Below are 24,678 nucleotides of genomic sequence, written 5' to 3'. Positions count from 1 at the left end.
CACACAAAGGGTTCAGAAATAGAGCTTAAGCATATGGTTTTCTTTAAAAATTGCTGGAGGCATGCAGGCGTTTCTACCGCCGTGTTATATAATTCCATATGTGTACCTCTTTTCTTCTACCGTTTTTACTTTTACTTTTGGGATAATTATCTCTGCAATTTCTAAGTATATTTTATCTCTAATAGCTGACTGAGGGTATTTTGTATGTTTGTGATCAGAGAGGTTCCAGTTAGAAGGCTTTAAAGCAGGTTTTCGTAACCATTTTAACACCCTTGAAATATTTTTTAGGTCTCAGGGAACCTCTACCAATAATTACTTTATCTAATGCTAACAATATACTGTATTTTCTGGCGTATAAGACTACTTTTGAACCTCAAAAAAATCCCCCAAAAATGGGGGGTCGTCTTATACGCCGAGTATAATATCTCCAAGGTAACCCAAGTATAAATAAGTATTACCGGTAGATATAATCTCTCAAGACGCTATCTGTGTGGGAATCCTGTACCGGTATACCGTATGTACCGTAGCTTCGGCTACATACAGTGTACCGCACTGAGCCAATCAGGGAGAGCGATGTATTCTATTATTGAATGCAAAGCCTGCTCAGATTGGCAGAGTAACATCAGCCCGCCTCTCTGACTCTGCCAATCCAAGCAGGCTTTGCATTCAATAATAGAATACATCGCTCACTGTGATTGGCTCAGCGTGGTATACTGTATTCAGGATTCCCGCACAGCCAGCGTCTTGAGATTACATCTACTGGTAATACTTATAATTAGGGTACCTTGGAGATATTATGAGAGATTACATGTATTACAGTACTTGGGGTGCCTTGGAGATCTATGAGAAATCTGTTGTTTTTCAATGGTGTTGCCTTGCTTCGGAAAGGGGGGTAGTCATATACGGCGAGTATAGCCCAAAACCTATGTTTTAACTTGAAAATTAGGGGGGTCGTCTTATACACCCAGTCGTCTTATACCCCGGAAAATACGGTAGTCGTGTGGTGGTTGGTGAAAGAATGCTCCTTACGTTGGTGGTATGCTCCTTAGGGAGCATGTTAGAAGAATGCCCCCAATACAGAAAGCTAAAAAAGGTTGTTGTTATTGGTCACCTTTCTGAGATGCAGAAATTACTCATTGCTCAAGGAGCCACTAGCAACCTCTGGAGGAACCTAGTTGAGAATGGCTGCTTTAAAATGAACCTGTGTTCCTAAACTAATGAAAATAGCAATACACTAAAGAAGAGCTGTTATAATTACCTCTCTGCTGGCCTGTGTCTTGGCCTTCATCAAACTTTATGGCATTCAATGCGCCTGGTAGACTTGGATGCCTGTGTACCCCATTCTGTGCTGTGGTTTCACCCTCCGATCCCTTTATTACTGTGTGCTGTGGTTTCACCCTCCGATCCCTAAATTACTATGTCGGAATGACATAGGGTTCAGGGGAACAAACCAGTGTGTAATGGGGCACAGGCACCTGACATTCCTGGAAGAGTCACATGCCAAAAGTCTTAGGCCATAGATGATACGATCTCTCGTTTCCCCCCATCAACACAGTCAGTGTTGATGGGGGAATACCAGTCAGTGTTGATGCCGGGAGAACACAGTGATTATTATTGCTAGTGGCTTTAGCCACTGGCAATAATCGCATGTAAAAATCTGACATGTTTGTTGTACCCAAGTTGATCGATAGATCAACTTGGATACAATCAGCCTGCCCATAGATGGTTTGAATCTTGGACGGTCCCTGCTGAACCAGCAAAGATTTGAATGATGTATGGCCAGCTTTAGGAAGACTGCAGCCCTCAAACAGAGAGAAAGTAGGAGGCACAGGCTACCGGAGAGCTGAATATAATTTGAATGCTAGAGAGTGCTATTGCTTTTGTTTAGGGACCTGACAGAGTCTCTTTTAGGAGCATTAAGCCAATTTAGAGTCTCCTACTAACTGAGCCCCTGACCTATACTGAACAAAATTATAAACTCAAAACTTGTTTTTGCCCCAATTTTTCATGAGCTGAACTCAAAGATCTAAGAAAACCGGGATTCATCTGTGAAGAGAACACCTCTCCAAAGTGCCAGACATCATCGAATGTGAGCATTTGCCAACTCAAGTCGGTTGTGAAGACGAACTGGAGTCAGGTCGATGAGGATGACGAGCATGCAGATGAGCTTCCCTGAGACAGTTTCTGACAGTTTATGCAGAAATTCTTTGGTTATGCAAAGCGATTGTTGCAGCAGCTGTCCGGGTGGCGTGTCTCAGACGATCTTGGAGGTGAAGATGCTGGATGTAGAGGTCCTGGGCTGGTGTAGTTACACGTGGTCTACGGTTGTGAGGTCGGTTGGATGTACTGCCAAATTCTCTGAAACGTCTTTGGAGACGGCTTATGGTAGAGAAATTAACATTCAATTCACGGGCAACAGCTCTGGTGGACATTCCTGCAGTCAGCATGCCACTTGCACGCTCCCTCAAAACGTGCGACATCTGTGGCATCGTGCTGTGTGATAAAACTGCACATTTTTAGAGTGGCCTTTTATTGTGGCCAGCCTAAGGCACACCTGTGAGTTGGATGGATTATCTCGACAAAGGAGAAGTGCTCACTAACACAGATTTAGACAGATTTGTGAACAATATTTGAGAGAAATAGGCCTTTTGTGTACATAAAAAAAGTCTTAGATCTTTGAGTTCAGCTCATGAAAAATAGGGGCAAAAACAAAAGTGTTGCGTTTATAATTTTGTTCTGTGTATTTATTCTCACCTTCATAGTGCTCCCCCACCGTTTCACTGAGCATGTAACCACCTCCCATGATGCAGTGCTTTGGCCTTAGTGGCCAATTGCCAGGCCTGAACACTGTCACATGAACAGGAGGATGATGTCATAAAGGGGCATACAAAAATAAAAATTCCCAGTTCAATTTGCTAACCAGTTTGCTTACCAACCAATTTAACCTGTCTAACAGTTTGCGTCAAAACAGGGGTTTAGTTAGCACACATTTGCAAACGCATGTGTAAGATGCAGGGCCACTCCACAGCACCCTTTATTACCTGCAGTCCTAACCCATTAGATTGTAAGCTCTTCTGAGCAGCAGGGCCCTCTTAATCCTCTGGTATTTTATTGTATTGTATATGTACTGTCTCCCTCTAATATTGTAAAGCGCTGCGTAAATTGCTGGCGCTATAGAAATCATTAATAATAATAATAATAACTCTTGTAAATTTATGAGAGTCTTCACAGTGGAAGCACATGCAAGCTAATGGATAGATAAGGGGCAGGTGAGCCTGGAGGTGGCCCAACCCTCCTAAAGGTACTTGGGGGCATAATGGACGCCCCCAGCCAATGGTACAACAGAAAAGGCATCCAGTATGTCCACTCACCAGTATACATTAACAACAAAGAAAATGGCCTCTGCCCCCACCTATAACTGGCCTTCATAGCAAAGAACACATGGAAGGGCAACTTTTTTCTTTGTTGTTAATGTATACTGGTGAGTGGACATACTGGATGCCTTTGCTGTTGTACCATTGGCTAGGCATTATCTATTATGCCCCCAAGTACCTTTAGGAGGGTTGGGCCACCTCCACGCTCTCCTGCCCCCCATCTATCCATTAGCTTGCATGTGCTTCCACTGTGAAGACTCTCATAAATTTATAAGAGTTAGGACTGCAGGTAATACAGGGTGCGGTGGAGTGGCCCTGCAGCTTACACATGCGTTTGCAAATGTGTGCTAACTAAACCCCTGTTTTGACACAAACTGTTAGACAGGTTAATTTGGTTGGTAAGCAAACTCTTTTGCAAATTGAACTGGGAATTTTTATTTTTGTTTGTCTCATATGTGTTGCCCTTCCATGTGTTCTTTGCTATGAAGGCCAGTTATAGGTGGGGGCAGAGGCCATTTTCTTTGTTCTTTCTTTCTTTCTTTCTCTTTTTTTGGATGATGTCATAAACCCTGTGTAAGCTCTAAAACAATTTGACTCTTTCACTTACCCAGTCAGGATAGAGTAACACAGTCTCTTTAACCTTCTTTTTGTTTTGTTTTGTTTTGTTTTTTGCATGCTTCTTGCTCTGTACTTTAGTTCTATATCAAGACATTGCTGTGTGGGGACTGGTACATCCTTTTTTCAGTAATTTGTTGATGTGAGAACCCTTGCCTATAATACTGCTGAGGAATTTCCAGACACACCTGCAGTAGGCCCCTTGCTTCTTTTCACATACCTTTTCACCTACAAACAAGAAGTTTCTTATAGTCCCCAATCCTATTTAAGCCTACCTTAAATATAGCACAGTCATGCTGTTAATTTTTTCTGTAATTCTAATGACATTTTACATGAGTCCATTGGCTATTGCACTTATCACAAACACTTAAGCCGGCCATAGATGGATCTAATCTATCTATGGGCAGGCTGTTTGTACTGAAGTCGATTCATTGATTAACTTAAGTACAACCAGTCAGTTGGATTTTTTGCATGTGATCACTGCCGGCGGCTATAGCATCCGGAAATGATCATTGCATTCTGTCAGCAAGGAAAGGCTCCACACAGGCAGAACACAATAGCACTGCAGGAGGGAGTGCCCCATCAACATGGATTGTGTTGATGGGGAATCTAGTGATTTTCTTTCCTTCCACCATGGTGGAAGGAAAGAAAATTGTATCATCTATGGCTTGTCTTAGAAAGACACTTCTGTAGGCTTAAGCACTTTTGTATATTAGCTTCCCAACCTGGGCATCCTCGTTTACTTGTATTCTGGGTGGCATCTGCAGCTTCCTCCTGTTGCCCTGGCTTGTAACAAAGAATGGCTCCACACTCTCCATTGGCTCCATTGTTTTCTCTCCACAAACATAACAGCCTGTATACAATCCGCCTGTCCTCATGGAACTTCCATAATTATGGATGGTTGGAAGTGACAGAAAAAAAGGGGATACCTTGTGTAGGTCTATTCAAAGGGAAAATCACTTTTAAAAATGCTAAAAAAAAGGGCATATCTGACATGTTTCATCAGTTGACTTTATGTTATGGAGAAGGGCTGGTATTCCGAATGGAAATTGTGGTATGGAAACCGCAAATGCAGGATGCGCTTGGCTGAAAACCGAAAATGACAGTTTTTAAAACAAAACAAAAAAAAAAAAAATATATATATATATATATATATATATTATACATAATTGTATTATATTCAACTTTTTATTTAATATCATGAATTTAAATGAATGAATTTATTGTCGGCCATTATTGGCACTTTTAGCACAAGAAAAGCTCAAGAAAAATGTATCCCTTGAAATTCCATGTATGTCTTCACATTGGTCCGTTTCGCTTCTGTTGTGGTATTAAAAATACTGCTTGCTGCATTTTTGGTCAGTTAAAAAAATGCACCTCCCCATTGAAATGCATTGAAAACACAGCAATAATGCATCAATACTGCAACAGTTACATTTTTCATGCGGTCTTTGAGTCACATGACCAATGAAAAACAAACCATAAGCACGGTAAAATCATGGTAAAATTGCGGCAAAATGCGTTTTCATCGCCATTATTGGCACCTTTTTCTCCTGTCTTATCTCTCCTTTCTCAATAACACCATTTTCGGCCGATATGTTTTGACCGCCTACATTTTAGTGCATCTCTACTTCCTGTCCTAGGGTGACAACTCTACTCCTCCATCAGTACAGTACAGTGAGTGACCATTGTTCCCCCAGGACAAAAAGTGTGTTACTGGAAGGATAACCAGGTGAAAATAAGTTTAAAAAAGCTAGAAAAAAAGAGAACTAATGCAGCCACCACATCTCAGTATTGGTGCTGAAATATTACCTTTGTATTTTTTTGTTTAGATAAACCTTAAAGGATAAGTTCACCTTTTCAAAAAAAATTATAAATCCACATTTTTTTGCAGGTAAAAAAATGTGAATTTATTATTTTTTGTTGCAGGACCCTGGAAAGCATTGCACCAGTGATCAGCAGATCGCTGATGCCATGCAGGTCTTCTGCAGACCTGTTAGTATTTCTGCTTCCTTGTACAAAGAATGAATGAACTACCACATCGCTCACAGCACCATGGTAGCTCATTGAAATCTACAAGCCGACAGCTGCAAAGGCAGCCGGACCTTGTTTTCCATTGACAGAGCGCTTTGAACGAGTGATGGGGTCTGGTGGGTGGAGCCAAATATTTGACAGTTAGTGGGTCGAGAAGAACCCCCCCTCTGTTGGGGATGGGGGGGGTGTTTGGGGGCCGGTGCACGTTACACCCCAAAAGTGGGTGTAACATGTTATGAAAGGTGAACTTATCCTTTAAAACTGCATTTTGATGACAGTTTTGTGGCCACATGCAATAATTAGGAAATCAATACATACTTCAAGGACGTGCATAAATAATGGAGTAAAGGAGTTAGCAAATGCATTCATAAATACAACCAAATTCATCATTAAAGTTATCTTTTATATTGAGTTCAAAAACTTTCAATTAATGCTGACTCCATAATATTGATCTTTTCCCATCATCATTTTCCAGGAAGATATCTGCCACTTATATTGTAATGTATGTACCTTCTACAACTAGTAATTTGGTTGTCTCACTAATGATGAGCAAATTTAAGATAAGATAAATGCCTGGGTGGCGTGTAGAGATATATACACTAAAAGTAAACATTATTCCGAGTGCACTTAACAGGCAGAATATTGCCAATTGTTTCATTACAGCAGATAATTGCGGTCTGGTAATTCTCATGAGCATATCTCTCTTACAAATGTACTATTTCTTTTTATCAGATCTGTCACAAGTCAGGCCAGCTTATGGTGCATTTTCTGTTTGACACTAGTCTTCTTTATATTTGCAGTTGAAGGGACAATAAAAACCCCACAACCTGTAAAGGTAGCTGGATGAGGGTGTATGCATACTGCAGCCATGTAAGTTCCCGCCAGCCCCCATTGTGTTCAGTGGGCAATACCACAGCCAAACGCGACTCATTCAAGTGAATAGGGCCGCGCTGCAACTGTCCTGCCACTGCATGTAATGCACATGGTCGCAGCGTGGTGGTGCATCATTTACAGGGTTAAAACAGGCGATGAGGAGGCGCGTTGCTCAACCTGACAGCAAAAGGTGCATATGGGGGGAGCTTCTCACCTTCAGTTCACAAAACAGACCTAACTTAAGTTTGCGAAAAGTTTTTGTTATTGATATTTTGTGTTGCCAATGACAGCTGACAAAAAGCAGGAATGATGTTAGAGTCCTCAAACAGATGGTCAGAGCAGAGCACAGAAACTAGCAGAGTCAGCAGACCAGTCAGATGGCCAGGTCAGGCAGAGCAATAACAGAGGCAAATGATTGGGGTTAACTAGTGTTAATTTTGGCATCAAATTTTGATTAGAATTTTAGATAAGAAAATTGGAAGTAAAATTTCGTCCGACGAACGATCTGCTAATTTTTGGATCGTTAGTATAGTGCTTTCGACAGCCGATTACGAATTTTGGCCCGACAAAAACTGGATGTGCAGGCTATAAAATTGTTATCGTACGTGAACACAACGTCCGATTTTCTTTTAATTAGTACAGTTTTCGTCCGAAAAAAATTATAAGAGCAAGACTAGGCATGCTAGGAAACTAAAGAATACATATAAAACAAAGTAACCTCTTCACTTTCCATATGAGACTAGCATGCAACAAAAAACGAAAGAAAATTTGTCCGACAATCTGATCGTGTGTACGAGGCTTTAGTCGTATTTAGTCAACTAAAATATGCAGTACATTTTAGTCGTTCAAAATCTCCAGTACATTTTAGTCGACTAAAATCAAATGGGTTTAGTTAAATTGTAATGCGTTATTTAAGCATTTCTCTAAGATTTCCAAACCTTTTATTGACTCCCGGAGTAAAAAAATCTAATATATTATTTATGGTACAAAAGTTTGAGCAAACTCACAGATACAGATTTAGCGGCTCTGGACGGTCTGAGGAAGCCTGTAAAGCTTCACAGTGCCCTGGACAATGGTCTGAGGAGGCCTACAATGCACAATGCTCTAGGCGGTGGTCTAAAGATGCCTGTATTGCACACAGTGCTCTGGATATGGACCGTCTGAACAGGAGGCCTGTAATGCATTGCACACAGTGCTCTTAATGGTCCGAGGAGGCTTGTAATGCACACAGTGCTCTGGACAGTGATCTGAGGAGGCTTGTAAGGCACAGTGCTCAGGTATGGTGGTCTGAGAGGCCTATAATGCTACACAGTGCTCTGGATGGTGGTCTGAGGCAGTGCTGTATTTTGGCCTAGGCTGACAAGGCCTAGGGCGGCACTTTGCAGGGGGGCAGCAAAAAAGCTACCCCCCTCCACCTGAGACTCTATTGGCCACTGGTTGCTGGTAGAGCCACCTCTCTCACCCCCCTCTCTCTCACCCTCTCTCTCTCTCACCCCTCTCTCTTTCACCTCGCTCTCTCTCACACCCCCTCTCTCTCTCACCCCCCTCTCTTTCACCCCCCCTCTTTCTCTCTCTCTCTCTCTCTCTCTCTCTCATCCCTCCTCTCTCTCTCTCTCTCTCTCTCTCTCATCCCTCCTCTCTCTCTCTCTCTCTCTCTCTCATCCCCCTCTCTTTCTCATCCTCCCTCTCTCTCTCATCCCCCCTCTCTCTCATCCCCCCCCTCTCTCTCTCTCTCTCTCACCCCCTCTCTCTCTCATCCCCCTCCTCTCTCTCACGCTTTCTCTCATCCCCCTCTATCTCTCTCTCTCTCTCTCTCTCTCTCTCATCCCCTCTCTCTCTCTCTCTCATCCCCCCTCTCTCTCATTCCCCCTGTCTCTCTCCCTCCTTCACCCCGCCCTCTCTTTCTCCCTCCCTCCCTCCCTCCCTCACCCACCTCCCCCTCTCTCCCACCCCTTCTAAACCTATCTCTCATGAGATCTCAGGGGTTCATGCTGGGATTGTAGTCCTTCATTTTTGGAGGGAGTCACATCCATTAAAAAGGAAGGAGTGGGGAAAATTTACATAGGAAGAGGAGGGGGGCGCCCTATTTTAGTCTTAGCCTAGGGCAGCACAAAACCAAAATACACCACTGGTCTGAGGGGAGGCCTGTAATGCACAGTGCTCTAGGACGGTGGTCTGAGAGTGTCAGAGAAGTCAGGTCCATAAGGTAGATGGAGTTCCAATAACGCGCGCATATGCGCAGACCAGCAACTGGCCAGGCACATGTTCATGCTCTGGGTTAGGGCACGCACCCGTCACTAATGCTGGCACAAGGCAGGCTACCTAAACAGGCCTTCTGTATGGACTCATTGCTGTTTGGTCTGCAGCTTCTGTGTGTTGTTCCTGATTCAGTGTGACCTCTGATCTTGATCCGGCTTATCCCCAACCTGTGATTGTCTGCTTCATACCCGACCCTGGCTTGTCTACTGGATTTCGCTTCTGCCTCCTGATTCTGCTTAACTGTTCTCCTGGTATCGACTTGGCTTGTGACCCGACATTCCTGTTGTCTGCTGTCTATGTCTAATCTGCATGACCATTACCAACCCATCTTGTCTGACCCTGCTCATCCGGCCTGCTACAAGTGTCAGTCCAGCAAATCCTGCTTCCAGCTACCCTCTATAGCCTGTCAAGGTCTGTGCCAGCTCTTCTACTACCAGCCTGCTCGCTGCTACATCTACCTGCTGATTATTGCCACGCAGACTACTTGACTGATTACATACACTCCTACGTCACCGTGCTCCTGTGGCTGACTATCAGTGACCCTCCAGCCGGAGCTGTACAAAAGGCTCTCCTCTACACATCAGGCTCACAGACCAGGTACATGACAGAGAGGCTTGTAATGCTGCACAGTGCTCTGGATGGTGGTCTTAGGGGAGGCCTGTAATGCACAGTTCGCTAGTATGGTGGTCTGAGATGCCTGTAATGCTGCACAGTGCTCTAAATGGTGGTCTGAGGGGAGTCCTGTGATGCACAGTGCTCTGGTTGCCAGTGGTCAGAGGAGGCCTGTAATGCACAGAATGCTCTGGTTGGTGGTCTGAGGGGAGGCCTGTAATGCATAGTGCTCTTGATGCCAGTGGCCAGGAGAGGACTGTAATGCACACAATACTCTGGATAGTGTTCTGAGGGGAGGCCTGTAATGCACAGTGCTCTGGATGCCAGTGGTTCAGAGGAGGCCTGTAATGCACAGTTCTCTAGGGTAGTGGTTCTCTGGTGGCCAGGAGAAGCCTGTAATGCACCCAGTGCTCTGGATGGTGGTCTGAGGGGAGGCCTGTAATGCACAGTGCTCTGGATGGTGGTCTGAGGGGAGGCCTGTAATGCACAGTTCTCTGAATGCTGGTGGCAAGGAGAAGCCTGTCATGCACACAATGCTCTGGATAGTGCTCTGAGGGGAGGCCTGTAAAGTACACACAGTGCTCTGCTCTGGACTGTCATTAGTAGGGACTCTCATCAGGAGGCCTGCATAGTGCTGCTCTGGACAGTTGTCTTGAAAGGCCTGTAATTCTGCACAGTGCTAACTGCTAAGTAGTGAGCACGCTACAGACTCGCTTGCATGCTCAGAGTGGAGTTATGAACCAGAAGTTCACAAGGGTAAACAGGATTGATTTTCATCAGTGGACGAAAATGCGGTGTACTTTTCATTTATTTTTCGTCACTGTAAAAAGGCCGCTGACGAAAATTTTGACAAAAATGTTTTCTTTAACGTAATTAACACTGGGGTTAACACAGACAATCTGAGAATAAACACAATACAAACAAAACACAGTAATAATTCTAGGCATGACAAAAAGACCTCTAACCATATTCAAACAGATAAGCCTGTTGATCAGGCATAAGATTGAAACTGTGGTAATACTTTAAAGTCCACTAATGAGGACAGGTGTGCACACTAGAAACCTAAGCTGCAGTGCTGAGTAGCAACCAGCAGATTGCAAAGATTTCAGGCTGATTGTTACGTGTTTAATGGTCTGCATTAAAAACGTAACAATCAGCCTGGGTCGAATTCTAATGAATTTTTTTTTAAAAAATCTGAAATTTTGTGCGTTTTGTGGTCCGAGGGTGCCATCGTAGATTTTGAAATTCGACCAACCAAGCCTACAATTTCACCTACAGAAAATAATTTTTGTGGCAGGGAATCTTCTTTTCGGGAATGAGGACAGGTGTGCACACTAGAAACCTAAGCTGCAGTGCTGAGTAACAACCAACAGATTGCAAAGATTTCAGGCTGATTGTTACGTGTTTAATGCAGACCATACATGGGTCGAATTCTAATGAATTTTTTTTTTTAAAAATTCGACATTTTGTGCGTTTTGTGGTCCGAGGGTGCCATCATAGATTTTGAAATTTGACCAACCAAGCCTACAATTTCACCTATAGAAAAAAATTTTTGTGGCAGGGAATCTTCTTTTCGGGAATTTTTTCTTCTTGTGCTCATGCGCATTTCTTTTTCAATTAAATTTCTCGCACGACTCTCCCATCATTGATTAGAAAATAGTTCGAAAGGGGAGAAGGATCCTACCTCGTGTGGCAGCTACAGACCTATTTCGCTCTTAACATTGATTTGAAGATCTTCACCAAGATCCTGGCAACTCGACTTGCCTCTCACCTTACAAAGGTGGTGCATCCCGACCAGGTGAATTTTATCCCCGGTATAGAGGCTAGGGACAATACTACCAAAGTCCTCAACCTAATATATTGTACTTGGCTACTGAAACCCACACCCCGGCTGTCTTTCTAAGCACAGATGCCGAAAAGGCGTTTGACTGGGTTAACTGATCGTTTATGTTCTCGGTTCTCTGACACCTCGGAGTCGGTGACACAATGTTGAAATGGATATCAAGTGTTTACTCCAACCCCACGGCTCGGGTTAAAGTCAACGGTGTACTCTCTGACGCTTTTCATATTAGTAATGGAACGAGGCAGGGATGTCCCTTGATGAGGAAAAGGGAAGCAGCCATTTTATTTATCAAATATTTACTTATGATTATCAAACATGGATTTATGATTAAGCAGATATATTGGATATATATTGTGTGAGAAGTCCTTTTGTATAACAGCTGTTAAGATTGCTTACTTGACCTTTCGAAGACCTGTTTACCCAACAAGCTTTGGAAGTGACAAGTCTATGTTAAATGTCCATTTCGCATATCAAAGAATGTCATCAAAGACTGAGATGTGACTTAAAAGAAATTAGATAGCTAGGTTCCACCCACTTTAGTGTATAAAAGTGTATTAGAAACCCTAGCCAGATAGAGCAATGATTATTAAGCCAACAGAATGTAATGTGATTGACTTGCTCTCCAAACATGGCTTCCTATCTACATGTTTGTCTAAATAAATATAATTTTCAATCTGGATTCAACAGTCAAAATGTTACTGAAACCCGTGAGTTTTGGGTTTACCCTTACACCCTTATCTCCCCTCCTTTTTTGCGCTATCTCTAGAACCTTTTTTTTTTTTGTAGGGTTTGACAAAATCCGGATATCCAAGGCATATCTCTCGGTGATAACAATATAAAATTTCCGCGTACACGGAAGACTTACTCTTTTCTTGACGAATCCAGTGGTTTATCTCCTTCATCTGCACGTTGACTAGACGGTACCTGACCCCCCCAACCAGTTACATAAATATTATCCCAACACCTCCGACTGTTGTTGGAGGTGTCGGGGGTACCGTAGGACGCTGCTTCATATATTTTGGGACTGCCCTGGCCTACGGCAATATTGGTCTGCTGTTAGAACCATTACTCAAAAGTTTACAGATTATACCATACCTGATGACCAGGCCTTTTTCCTCCTTCATGTATCCGATATACCTGTATGACACTACAAAAATCCATTCTTCTGCATTTATTGAACACCGCAAAAGCCTGTATCCCACCCCTGTGGAAAGATCAATGTCCACCTACCGTTGCACAGTGGCTCCTTCGGGTGGAGGATATCAACAGAATAGAGGATTTGGTACTTACCGTGCAACACAAGAGTGAGCAATATCATAAAACCTGGGGTCTATGGAATTTATTTATTCACTCGGATGAAGGCACTGCGTTGATGCAGTGATAACCCACGCACATACTAATGCCCCCCCCCACACCCTATATGTGATTGCCTTATTGATTCACGGCTCAGGTGGTTAGCCCTTGCTTCGTTCCCCTCCCTCTGCCCTTGCCCCTTCCTTCCCTTCTTCCCCTATCTGCTCCCCCCTTTTTTTTTCTTTTTCCCTTTCGCTCTCTCTCTCTGTTTTTTTCTATTTTCTTTTTTACTCTCTGTTTCTACATTAAATAGTTCAGGGAGTGGGCAAATCCACACCCCTCTAAGAACAGATTGCCATCTACAAAAGGTTATCTATCTGTATTTGGATGTCATGACGAATGTTCTACGTTAGCTTTTATGACTCCAGTAATGTTTTAATGACTCAACGTGTTCTGATATAATAATTCTTGGATGCATTGCTGTTTTGCACAATTGTTGTACTGGTTTGGACTTGCCTTTTCCTGACATAAATAAAATATTTGAGAAAAAAAAAAAGAAAATTGTTAGTTTTTTTAAAATTTCCGACACGCTCGATCACTCAAATTCGAAGACCACACGAAAATCGTCCATTTCTGCAGATCCACTAATGGTGCGAAATTCAAACGAAAATTCTTAGTAAAAGCGGTTGTATACTGAAAAAAAAAAAAAAACCCTGCAAGACAAAGGCATAATGAGTTAGTATGCATCGCAAACTAGCTCATTATGAAATACTTACCTTAAAACGAAGCCCCGACATGGACCCCCGGACATCGCTGTGGGAGCTGACATGCTCCCTCGGCGTCTCTTCCGGGTTCGGCAACTCCGGCGCTGTGAGTGGCCGGAGCTGCGATGACGTCACTCCCGCGCATGCGCACAGGAGTTTCACTTTCCAGCAAGTTCCCGGCAAGGAACTCTGAAGGTCCGCCGGACCTTCAGAGCGCATGCGCCGCTAGCGTCAGCGGCTGCATGCAGGGAAAATGTCTCCTAAACCTTGCAGGTTTAGGAGATAATAATTGTACCTACAGGTAAGCCTTATTATAGGCTTACCTGTAAATAAAAGTCACAAAAATTAGTATACTACTGCTTTAAGGTTGTCTAAAGAAAATTCTTTTAAAATTCGACCCATGTATGGCTTTACTCAAGCGAGCACTCTTTTCATATTCAAAACCTCAGTTTTTCTTGCACACATTGTTTTGCTATACCTGTCCTCTACTTTTTGTTAGTAATCAGGTATTCTGAGAACTCAAGCTTGCAATACAAGAGAGGTATTCCAAAACATACCCTTTGTAGGCTACTTTCTGCCTTTCGCCTATAGAAAGCCTAATTTAAAAAAAATAATAAAATTGAGTACTAAAAAGTTTTTTCCCATTCAGTTTTAAACTGTCAGTGGAATTTGGAATGTAAGTAGTCATACAGTATGCAGAGAGATAGAGGACATCAACACACAACACAGACTCAGGAAGTACACACCCAGAGACTCTGTAAGGTGCTCTCTTGATTGTGGCCGCAGTGGATTATTAAGGTCAATTAAGGGAAAACTTCCTGACTCTAGCACAGTTTATTAGCTCACTGATTGCCTAAAATTACTCTGTAAATTGATCCCACTCCAAATATTTTTGGAGAAAAAAAAAAAAGTTGAAAGGACTGTAGTCCCTTTTAAACCACATGAATTGCATATGATGCTAAATTTGTTTGATGGAAACTGAAACAAAAAAAGCATTTTCCAAACAGGATAAATTGCTTATTAAAATAAGTGTTCTCATTGTTTTTACAGCTTCTTTTACGCAGCTTAATTTATTTTGTCTAGAGGTTCAGTCCAAACAAACTTTAATTTAAAAGATTGCCAAACTCCTTCCAGGTCTGCCAGTAGTAAATCTGCTTTATATCCTTGTCCCACAGCCAGAGGTCAGAGTGGAGACCCTGCCATCCCTCCTCCAGAGCCAGCGAGCCCTTCTTATCCTCTTCTCAGAAGGCCCTCTCCATCACAGTCATGAGAAGCACATTCTGAGCCTGGTGCGGGGGAAATACTTAGAGCCATATTTGGCTTGTTGGTTAAATCTGTAAGTACCAATCAGGTAATGTGCCCATTAATGTACAATGTTGACATTAAGGAACTAACAAGAGAATGTTTCCATTACTTTGTGTCTATCTTAAATATATGGTCACCTTTCCATTCTCTGTACATAGCTAACGGGTGTAAAGGGAATGTACTGTATAGTATTATGGAATATATTTGTATAGATTTCGTGATAATATACACTGCTCAAAAAAATTAAAGGAACACTTTGAAAACACATCAGATCTCAATTAGGAAAAATATCATTGTGGATGTTTATACTGATATGGACTGGGTAATAATGTGTTAGGATCAAAAGGATGCCACATTGTTTGATGGAAATTAAAATTATCAACCTACAGAGGGCTGAATTTAAAGACACCCCAAAAATCAAAGTGAAAAAAGAATGCAGCAGGCTAGTCCATTTTGCTGAAATTTCATTGCAGCAACTCAAAGTTACCCTCACATGCTTGTATGCATGCCTGTCAACATCAGGGCATGCTCCTGATGAGACGACAGATGGTGTCCTGGGATATTTCTTCCCAGATCTCAACCAGGGCATCACTGAGCTTTGGTTGGACCGAAACATAATGTCCCAGAGGTGTTCTATTAGATTTAGGTCAGGAGAGCGTGGGGACCATTCAATTGTATCTGTTCCCTCATCGTCCAGGAACTAGCTGCATACTCTCACCACAAGAGGCTGGGCATTTTGGCGCACCAGGACCCACAGCACCAGCGTAGGGTCTGACAATGGGTCCAAGGATTTCATCACGATACCTAATGGCAGTCAGGGTGCCTTTGTCTAGCCTGTAGAGGTCTGTGTGTCCCTCCATGGTTATGCCTCCCCAGACCATCACTGACCCACCACCAAACCAGTCATGCTGAACGATGTTACAGGCAGCATAACGTTCTCCATGGCTTCTCCAGACCCTTTCACGTCTGTCACGTGCTCAGGATGAAACTGCTCTTACCTGTGAAAAGCACAGGGTGCCAGTGGCGGACCTGCCAATTTTGGTGTTCAATATCTAGCTCCATAGTGCCAGGCAGTGAGCACAGGGTCCACTAGAGGATGTCTGACCCTAAGGCCACCCTCATTAAGTCTGTTTTTGATTGTTTGACATTCACACCAGTGGCCTGCTGGAGGTAATTTTGTGGGACTCTGGCAGTGCTCATCCTGTTCCTCCTTGCAGAAAGGAGCAGATGCCGATCCTGCTGATGGTTTAAGGACCTTCTACGGCCCCGTTCCAGCTCTCCTAGAGTAACTGCCTGTCTCCTGGAATCTCCTCCATGCTCTTGAGACTGTGCTGGAAGACAAAGCAAACCTTCTGGCAATGGCACGTATTGATGTGCCATCCTGGAGGAGTTGGACTGCCTTTGCAACCTCTATAGGGTCTTGGTATCACCTTATGCTACAAGTAGTGACACTGACCCTAGCCAAATGCAAAACTAGTGAAAAACAGTCAGAAAAGATTAGGAAAGAGTAGGTAGAAAAAATGTCAGGGTCCTCCACCTGCAAAACCATTACGGTTTTGGAGATCATCTCATTGTTTCCCATCCAGGGCACCTGTTGTTAATTGCATTAACACCAAAGCAGCAGAAACTGATTAACTGACCAGATCAATATCCCAGGAGTATAATTGACCTGATGCCATTGCAACATGCTGATTAAAAAGTGTTCCTTTAATTATATTTAGCAGTGTTATTGTGGTGTGACATATTGTGGACCGACTTGTAAAGATGACATTAGTTGTCCATTTACCTCACTTTTCCCAGTCATCAGAGGGAATCCAATTTTAAGAGTTAGTTCACCTTTACAGAAAAATTAAAGGTGAACAAACACCGTACACCTTCCACAACCCCGGTCCCCGCTGTGCTTCACTCTGTGGGTAATGAGCTATCAGTGCCCACACAGCGGGGGCAGGGGTCCTGGGATTTTAAATCCCTGCTTTTCTCCCTCTTCTCTGTGCAGCACTTCCAGGACCTTTTACCTGCTTAATTGATGAAGAAATAACGAAGGAGTAGCCCACACCTGGCCATGAAACAGCTTTTGATTCAATTGTTCTATTACTTTTGTTCCCTTGAAAAAGGGGGGTGGCTATTCTTAAGAGCTGTAATTCCTAAATCCTTCCTCCGATTTGGATGTACATACCCTCAAATTAAACCTGAGTGTGCACTTTTAGCTCGTAATTGTGCCTTTGTCCAAGTATATATGGACCTAACTGTATATGTATTGTGGTCTAAGGCTCGGTTCACACTATTGCGATGCGGGAAGGCTGCGAATTCGCAGCCTGTTCCCGCATCGCACACGCACCCCCGGCAGTTCACACTGCCATATGCGATCCGCTGGGGGTGTCAATGTAATCTTAACGACACCCCCAGTTTGATCGCATATCGCAGTGCGATCGTGCAGTTCGCACAGGATCGGATCGCACAAGTGTGAACCGCTGTGCGATCCGATCCTGATGCGGCAGCAAAAATGCCTCCTGTGCGTCTTTGCTGCGGGTGCGGTGCGAATTTAGCCATACAAACTGTATGGCTAAACTCGCACCGCACAGCTGATCGCATGTCATGTCGGAGCAGTGCGCTCCGACATGACATGCGAACCCGGCACACGCAGAAGTGTGAACCGGGTCTTAAACCACTTGCCGACCGCCTAACTGAAAATATATGTCATTGCTTTGACATTAAATACTAGGGTTATGGCAGCAGCTAGCTGCCATAACCCTGGTATCTTTATTTCCCGCAGGCGGCCAGCTTTCCGATAAATATGGTCCCAGCTGCGCATTCACCGCGGGATCACTTTTATAGGCGGCATGAGAGGTGCCCGTCCCACTGATTCCCAGTGTCTTCTGGGTTTACTGGAGCCATCGGTAAGCCCAGAAACAATCCAGTCTGATCCATGGCTGGGCAGGAAGTCAAGTGAGGGAAAGAGGACCGGAGCTGCCTCTGACATCACTTCCTGTTCTTGGTCATCAACTTTTTTTTTTTTTTAAGTAAAAATCACTTTTTTTTTTGCTTTTAAAGGCAAATGAGAGATCTGGGGTCTTTTTGACCCCAGATCTCTCAATAAAGAGAAACTGCCATGCTTATTTCTATTACAAGAGATGTTTACATTCCTTGTAATAAAAATGATAAAAATAATAAATTAAAAGGACAGTGTAAAAACAAGAAGTAAAATAAATAAGAAAAGAAATTTAAAGCGCCCCATTCCCTCGAGCTCGTGCGCAGAAGCGAACGAATTCATAAGGCGCGCCCGCATATGTAAACGCTGTTCAAACCACACGTGAGGTATAGCTGCGATTGTTAGAGCGAGAGCAATAATTCTAGCACTAGACCTTCTCTATAACTCTAAACAGGTAACCTGTAAAAAATTTTAAAGCCTCGCCTATGGAGATTTTTAATTACCGTACTTTGTCGCCATTCCACGAGTGTGCGCAATTTTAATGCATGACATGTTTGGTATCTATTTACTCAGCGTAATATCATCTTTCACATTACAGTATACAAAAAAAAGGGTTAACTTTACTGTTTTTTTTTTTTTTTAATTCATTGTATTTCTCTATCGCTCATTGACAGACGTAGTCTTCTTGATTCTCAAGAGCTGGGTTATGTTGTCTCCGCAGGAGTAGGACTAGGCAGAAAGACAAAACGTTCTGGCTCCACCTTAGGGGCAGTCCCTGAGGGTATATCCTCCCTCTCTCTGCTACAGGGAATCAGTTTTTTTCTGTCTAGTCAGGAGTAAGGACCTAAGTTCCTTGCTGGGATCTTTTTGGTCCTGGCAAGATTTTTTCTTTAGAAAAAATATTTTTTAGGTAGTTTTTCTCCAGTGTTTTTTTCCTGTGAGATCTTCAAGCAAAAACGCCGGACTGGGCGACACTAGTGGTCACCCCAGCCGGCCTACGAGCGCGCGCAGACCATTGCATTGCGCTTGGTCGGCCGCGACACATTCAAGTAAGTATGCGGGGCCGGGCGACGGGCTGGATGTTGAGATCCAGTGGTCACCCCGGTTTCTGCCTACGAGCGCGTGCAGACCAGAGCTCCGCGCTGGGTCGGCCGCGACGGAGTCCCAGTGGAGGGACTGACCTTGCGAGTTAAAAGTCTCGCTTGGACGCCAGGAACCAGAGAGTCGAGGCGTCCGGAGTGGTCCACAACCCCCCACCCCGGTGGAGAGGGTATTGTGAAGAGAGGGTGCCTGTCGGTTCGGTATGGTGAGTAAACGTTCCCTTTTTTCTTTCCTCGTTATGAGGCAGTATGAATTATGGGCCCCTCCATACATGGTCAGTATATATCTGACACTAAAAGTCCCCCTTGTAAATACAGTATGTGTTTGTGGGAAGTGGACTTGGTTTGAGAGCTAACACTCTACCCAGCAGACTGTAGCATTACAGCAGACATAGGAGGTATAATCCTACCTTATTTGTAGTGTATCTCCTGTAGATCAATAAATCGCCACCTAGCAGAGATGCAGGTGGATGTGCTGGGAAAAACGATTTCGGCGGTCCGCCGCCATTTTGCCGTAGACCAGGTGCATGTATGTCCTCAGGTCACGCCGGCCGCCATGTTTTTGGAGTCTAATGTCTCTTGTATGGGGGCGGCCATGTTTCATGAGCCCAGCTACCTCGTGGAGAGCTGGGAACGCCGGAAGGCGTACACAGGGGGCGGAGCCACGTCCTTCTTCCCGGGAAAAAGCAACAGCTCCTTCCAGTCTGTAAAAGACAGACGCTGACTGCAGTTGGTTGGAAACTTCACTGCATCGGTTGGTGAGCCTTGGGGGTCCCTCTCTCTCTCTCTCTGTGGGGATCGAGAAGCAGGTACTCTGAGGGGCGCTATTGCGCTAGGGGGAGACACAAAAAAAAAAAAAGTTTTTTTGTTTTTTCTGGCAAAGGTGTCCTGAATTAACATGGACCCTGCCACTCATGTATCTCCTCCGGATCCCCTCGAGGGGTCTGCAGGATCCTCCAGCACCCCACTGACGATTGAATCATTGTCAGCTATTATGGAAACTTTTGTGTCCCGGGTGGAAGTGGCTTGTCAGGGACAGGGCGCAAGAAAGCGACCCCCGCCTAACCCCTTATTATCTGAAACCTCGGATTCAGACTCTGAGCCTATTTCTGCAGTTGCAGGTACCTCATCTGGGATTGGTGTCTCGTGTACTGTCTCTTCAGACAGTGAGGAGGATGTTTCGGCATCCGCCATAGCCAAAGAGGAAGCGTTGGTAAACGCACTCATTGTATCTGTTCAGGAAACCTTAAGATTACAGGGTATTCCGTCGGAAATAGCTGAAACTGAAATCCCTTTTGGGACTAAAAAACGCATCAAAGTGGCGAAGGTTTTTCCATTGCCCAAATGTTTTGGCAATCCAATCAAAGAAGAATGGAGTCTGCCAAAACGCACTGCTACTATTTCTAAACGCATTAACAGGCGTTATCCGTTTGAGGAAACTCTCATTAAGAAATGGACAGAACCACCTGTGGTGGATTCACCAATTGCTAGATTGAATAAAGCCACGGTTATTCCTCTAGAAGACACTCCGTCTTTTAAAGATCCAGTGGATCGCAAGATAGAAGCTATGTCTCGCACCATGTTTACCTTGATTGGATCAGCTTTCAGACCAATAATTGCTATTGGTCTGGTTTCGCAGGCTGTAACTGAATGGACCAAGTGGTTACGCCGGGACTTAGAAGAGGTCCCTCAGGCGGTATCAGATTTGTTGGAACAAATGATACAGGGGTTACAGTTTGTGTGTGATGCGGCGTTAGACGCCACTCCATTATTGGCGCGAGCATCAGTCTATGCGGTGGTTCTCAGGCATACACTGTGGCTAAAAGGTTGGTTAGCCAACCAAGGTTCCAAAAAAGCATTGGCTAATATCCCCTTTTTAGGAGAGCGTCTATTTGGAGCCAACTTAGATGAGATCATTAAGGATCTCACGGGTGGAAAGAGCACCTTTTTACCGCAAAATGTTAAAGGTAAAGGAACTCGTCAAAAACGAGGGCCTTCTTTTTCTGCTCACAAGAGGTTTTTTCGTCCCGCGGGTGAAAAAATGAAGTCCTCCAAAGCTCCTTCAGGAGGCTTCAGGGGACGTTGGTCGGGCAAGCAAAAGCCCGCCCCCTCCAGACCTGAAGATAAATCGTCCAAAGCCTGAAGGTGCGCCCCCACCCATAAGTGGGGTGGGGGGACGTCTTCGCCGGTTCCCGGATCCATGGCTTTCCAGAATCCCGGACAAGTGGGTTTGCGAAGTCATAAGGTCAGGGTACAAGATCGAGTTTCGATCTCTCCCACCGGCGCGATTCTTCCCTTCCAATATTCGACTATCCCCGGATCGTTTAGAAGATCTGCGGAGAGCAGTCACGGATTTACTACAACAAGGAGTGGTAGTCCACGTTCCTTGGACAGAACGTTTTCAGGGGTTTTATTCAAACCTATTTACAATACCCAGGAAAGAGGGCAAAGTGCGTCCAATTCTGGACTTAAGGGCACTCAATTCCTTTCTCGACATAAGGAAATTCAAGATGGAATCCATTCGCACAGTAGCAGCCTTCCTGCATCCAGGGGATGTCCTAGCGTCCATAGACATCAAGGACGCCTATCTTCACATTCCCATTTTTCGCAGGATATCAGCGGTTTCTACGCTTTTCCGTAGAAGAGAACCACTATCAGTTTGTGGCGTTACCTTTCGGTTTCGCCACGGCTCCTCGGGTCTTCACGAAGGTGTTGGCCCCAATGTTGGCACTACTGCGCCAAAGAGGCATATCGATTCTAGGTTACCTAGACGATCTCCTGCTTCATGCAGAGTCTCCTCAGACCCTGCTACAAAACATAGAAATTACTATAATTTCTTTACAGGAATTCGGGTGGCTGGTGAACCAGCAAAAGTCATTTCTGGTTCCCACCCAGAGGCTCGAATATCTGGGTCTAATTCTAGACACAGTCAGGACAAGAGTTTTCCTTCCGGTAGGGAAACTCCGAAAGATTCAATCAGCAGTCCAGTTGTTACTATCCAACAGCTGGTCTTCCCTTCGGACTTGCATGAGGGTTCTGGGGTTGATGGTGGCTTCCTTCGAAGCAGTCCCATTTGCCCAGTCCCATACCCGAATTCTTCAGCAAGAGATTCTTCTCAGATGGAATCGGAATCCGGAATCCCTGGACAATCAGATCCGATTGAGCAAACAGACCAGAGAGTCTCTGGTCCGGTGGCTTCGGTCTCCGATGCTCAGCCAGGGAAAGTCATTTCTGCCAATATATTGGACGATAGTGACCACGGATGCCAGTCTATCCGGATGGGGAGGAATCCTCGGTCAGTTATCTGTCCAGGGACTTTGGTCCCCGGAAGAATCCAGGTTGCCGATAAATGTATTGGAACTGAGAGCGATCAGACTTTGTCTGATTCACTGGACCAAGCAGCTCCAGGGCAGCCCGGTTCGGATCCAGTCGGACAATGCCACGGCCGTGGCTTATGTCAATCACCAGGGGGGCACCAAGAGTGTCCGAGCGGCCAAAGAAGTGGCTTGCATTCTTCGCTGGGCGGAACGATTTGTTCCAGCTATCTCTGCGATGTTCATTCCGGGGGTGGAAAATTGGCAGGCAGATTATCTCAGCCGTCAGACTCCGGATCAGGGGGAATGGTCCCTCCATCCAGAAGTTTTCCACCAGTTGTGCCTACGTTGGGGCACCCCAGATGTGGATCTGTTGGCATCACGATTCAACAGAAAAGTACAGAGATTCGTGGCTCGCTCCCGCGATCCTCTAGCAGAGACCGCAGACGCACTGGTCACCCCGTGGGGGCAATACCAGCTAATGTATGCCTTCCCTCCTCTTGGGTTACTGCCAAGACTTCTTCGCAGGATAGAGGAGGAAGGAATTCCAGTAATCCTGGCAGCTCCGGACTGGCCTCGTCGAGCTTGATACGCCGACTTGGTCAGACTGGTGGCGGACGTCCCGTGGAGACTTCCTCTCAGGGAGGATCTACTGTCTCAGGGACCGATCTTCCATCCTGCTTTACGATCGCTGGTTTTAAACGGCCTGGTTATTGAGACCCAGGTGCTGAAGGACAAGGGATTGTCAGCTTCAGTTATTCCTTCTCTAGTTAAAACAAGGAAAGCGACTTCCAGAAAGATTATCATCGTACATGGAAGTCTTATATTGTGTGGTGTGAATCCCTTGGGTTCCATCTACATCTTTATTCGGTAGCCCGAATACTGGCTTTTCTGCAACAGGGAGTTGAGCAGAAGCTGGCCTTGAGTGTTATCAAGGGTCTGGTTTCAGCATTTGCTATCTTCTTTCAGAAGCCTTTGTCTACTCATTCCTTGGTGCGGAATTTCATCCAGGGGGTGCGACACCTGGCTCCGCCAGTGCACGCGCCGTTACCATCCTGGGATCTTAATTTGGTGCTGTCGGTTCTTCAGACACCTCCCTTTGAAAATATCAGGGAGATTCCCTTGCTTACTTTATCCCAGAAGGTGGCCTTCTTGGTGGCTATCACTTCTGCACGCAGGGTGTCAGAACTGGCTGCATTATCCTGTTGTTCCCCAGATCTGGTGGTTCATAGGGATAAGGTTGTTCTTCATCCGAATCCATCCTTCCTTCCTAAGGTGGTTTCAAAGTTTCATTGAATGAGGACGGTGTATTGTCCTTCCCATGTCCTTAGCCCAATCATCCTCGAGAATTTGCATGGCATTCCTTGGATGTAGTTCGGGCGATCAGGATATATTTGAATACTACGGATTCAATTTGTAAGACGGATTCACAGTTTGTGATCACGGATGGCCCTAAGAAGGGGTTGCCTGTTCTGCTGCGACCATCTTTAGATGGATCAGACAGACGGTGGTATAGGCTTATTTTATCTAAGGGTCGGGATCCCCCGTCCCCTGTTAAGGCGCATTCTACTCGGGCGCTTAGAGTTTCCTGGACCCTCCGCCATCAGGCGTCAGTGGTTCAGGTTTTCAAGGCGACTGTTTAGTCGTCGGTTCATACCTTTTACAATATTGTATAAGGTTTATGTGATGGCATCGTCAGATGCCTCTTCTGGCCGCAAGGTTCCTGCAGGCCACTGTTTGAGGAGACTGTTGGTCTACCTCGAGGATTTGTGGGGTAGGTCTCATCTGTTTACTCGATGAGTCCTTTGATACTTCTGGTTGGCTCCAGTTGGGCCTTCTAGTTTGGATTTGGATTTCTGTCAATCCCACCCCTCATTTGTGGCACTGCTTCTGGATGTCCCAGCTCTTGAGAATCAAGAAGACTACGTCTGTCAATGAGCGATAGAGAAAAATGGATTTTTGTAAGATCTTACCGTAAAATCCTTTTCTCTTAAGCTCATTGACAGACGTAGTACCCGCCCCTCTATCATTGAGTTGGGTTGGGTTAAATTCTCTGTTGCTGCTTTAGAACAGAACTGATTCCCTGTAGCAGAGAGAGGGAGGATATACCCTCAGGGACTGCCCCTAAGGTGGAGCCAGAACGTTTTGTCTTTCTGCCTAGTCCTACTCCTGCGGAGACAACATAACCCATCTCTTGAGAATCAAGAAGACTACGTCTGTCAATGAGCTTAAGAGAAAAGGATTTTACGGTAAGATCTTACAAAAATCCATTTTTTTTCCCAAAAGAATTGAGTTTGAAAGATCGCTGCGCAAATACAGTATGAAATTAAATATTGCAACAACCACCATTTTTCTCTCTAGGG

The 24,678-nt window shown here is 44.7% G+C and overlaps 1 protein-coding gene across 1 annotated transcript in view; it reads left to right on the top strand.

Moving 5' to 3' along the window:
* The window catches only part of TXNDC16 (thioredoxin domain containing 16), a 180,643-nt gene that overhangs the window by 149,602 nt on the left and 6,363 nt on the right, over positions 1–24,678 (top strand). The window contains exon 19 of the mRNA XM_082242654.1: positions 14,843–15,003. Coding sequence (XP_082098780.1) covers positions 14,843–15,003 — 161 coding nt within the window. The remainder of the gene's footprint in view (positions 1–14,842; positions 15,004–24,678) is intronic.

The sequence above is a fragment of the Pelophylax lessonae genome, assembly GCF_965119305.1.
Source record: "Pelophylax lessonae genome assembly, chromosome: 13".
NCBI classification, from domain to species: Eukaryota; Metazoa; Chordata; class Amphibia; order Anura; family Ranidae; genus Pelophylax; species Pelophylax lessonae.
The sequence above is the reverse complement of the archived record's forward strand: the minus strand, read 5'-3'. Positions and strand labels throughout refer to the sequence as shown.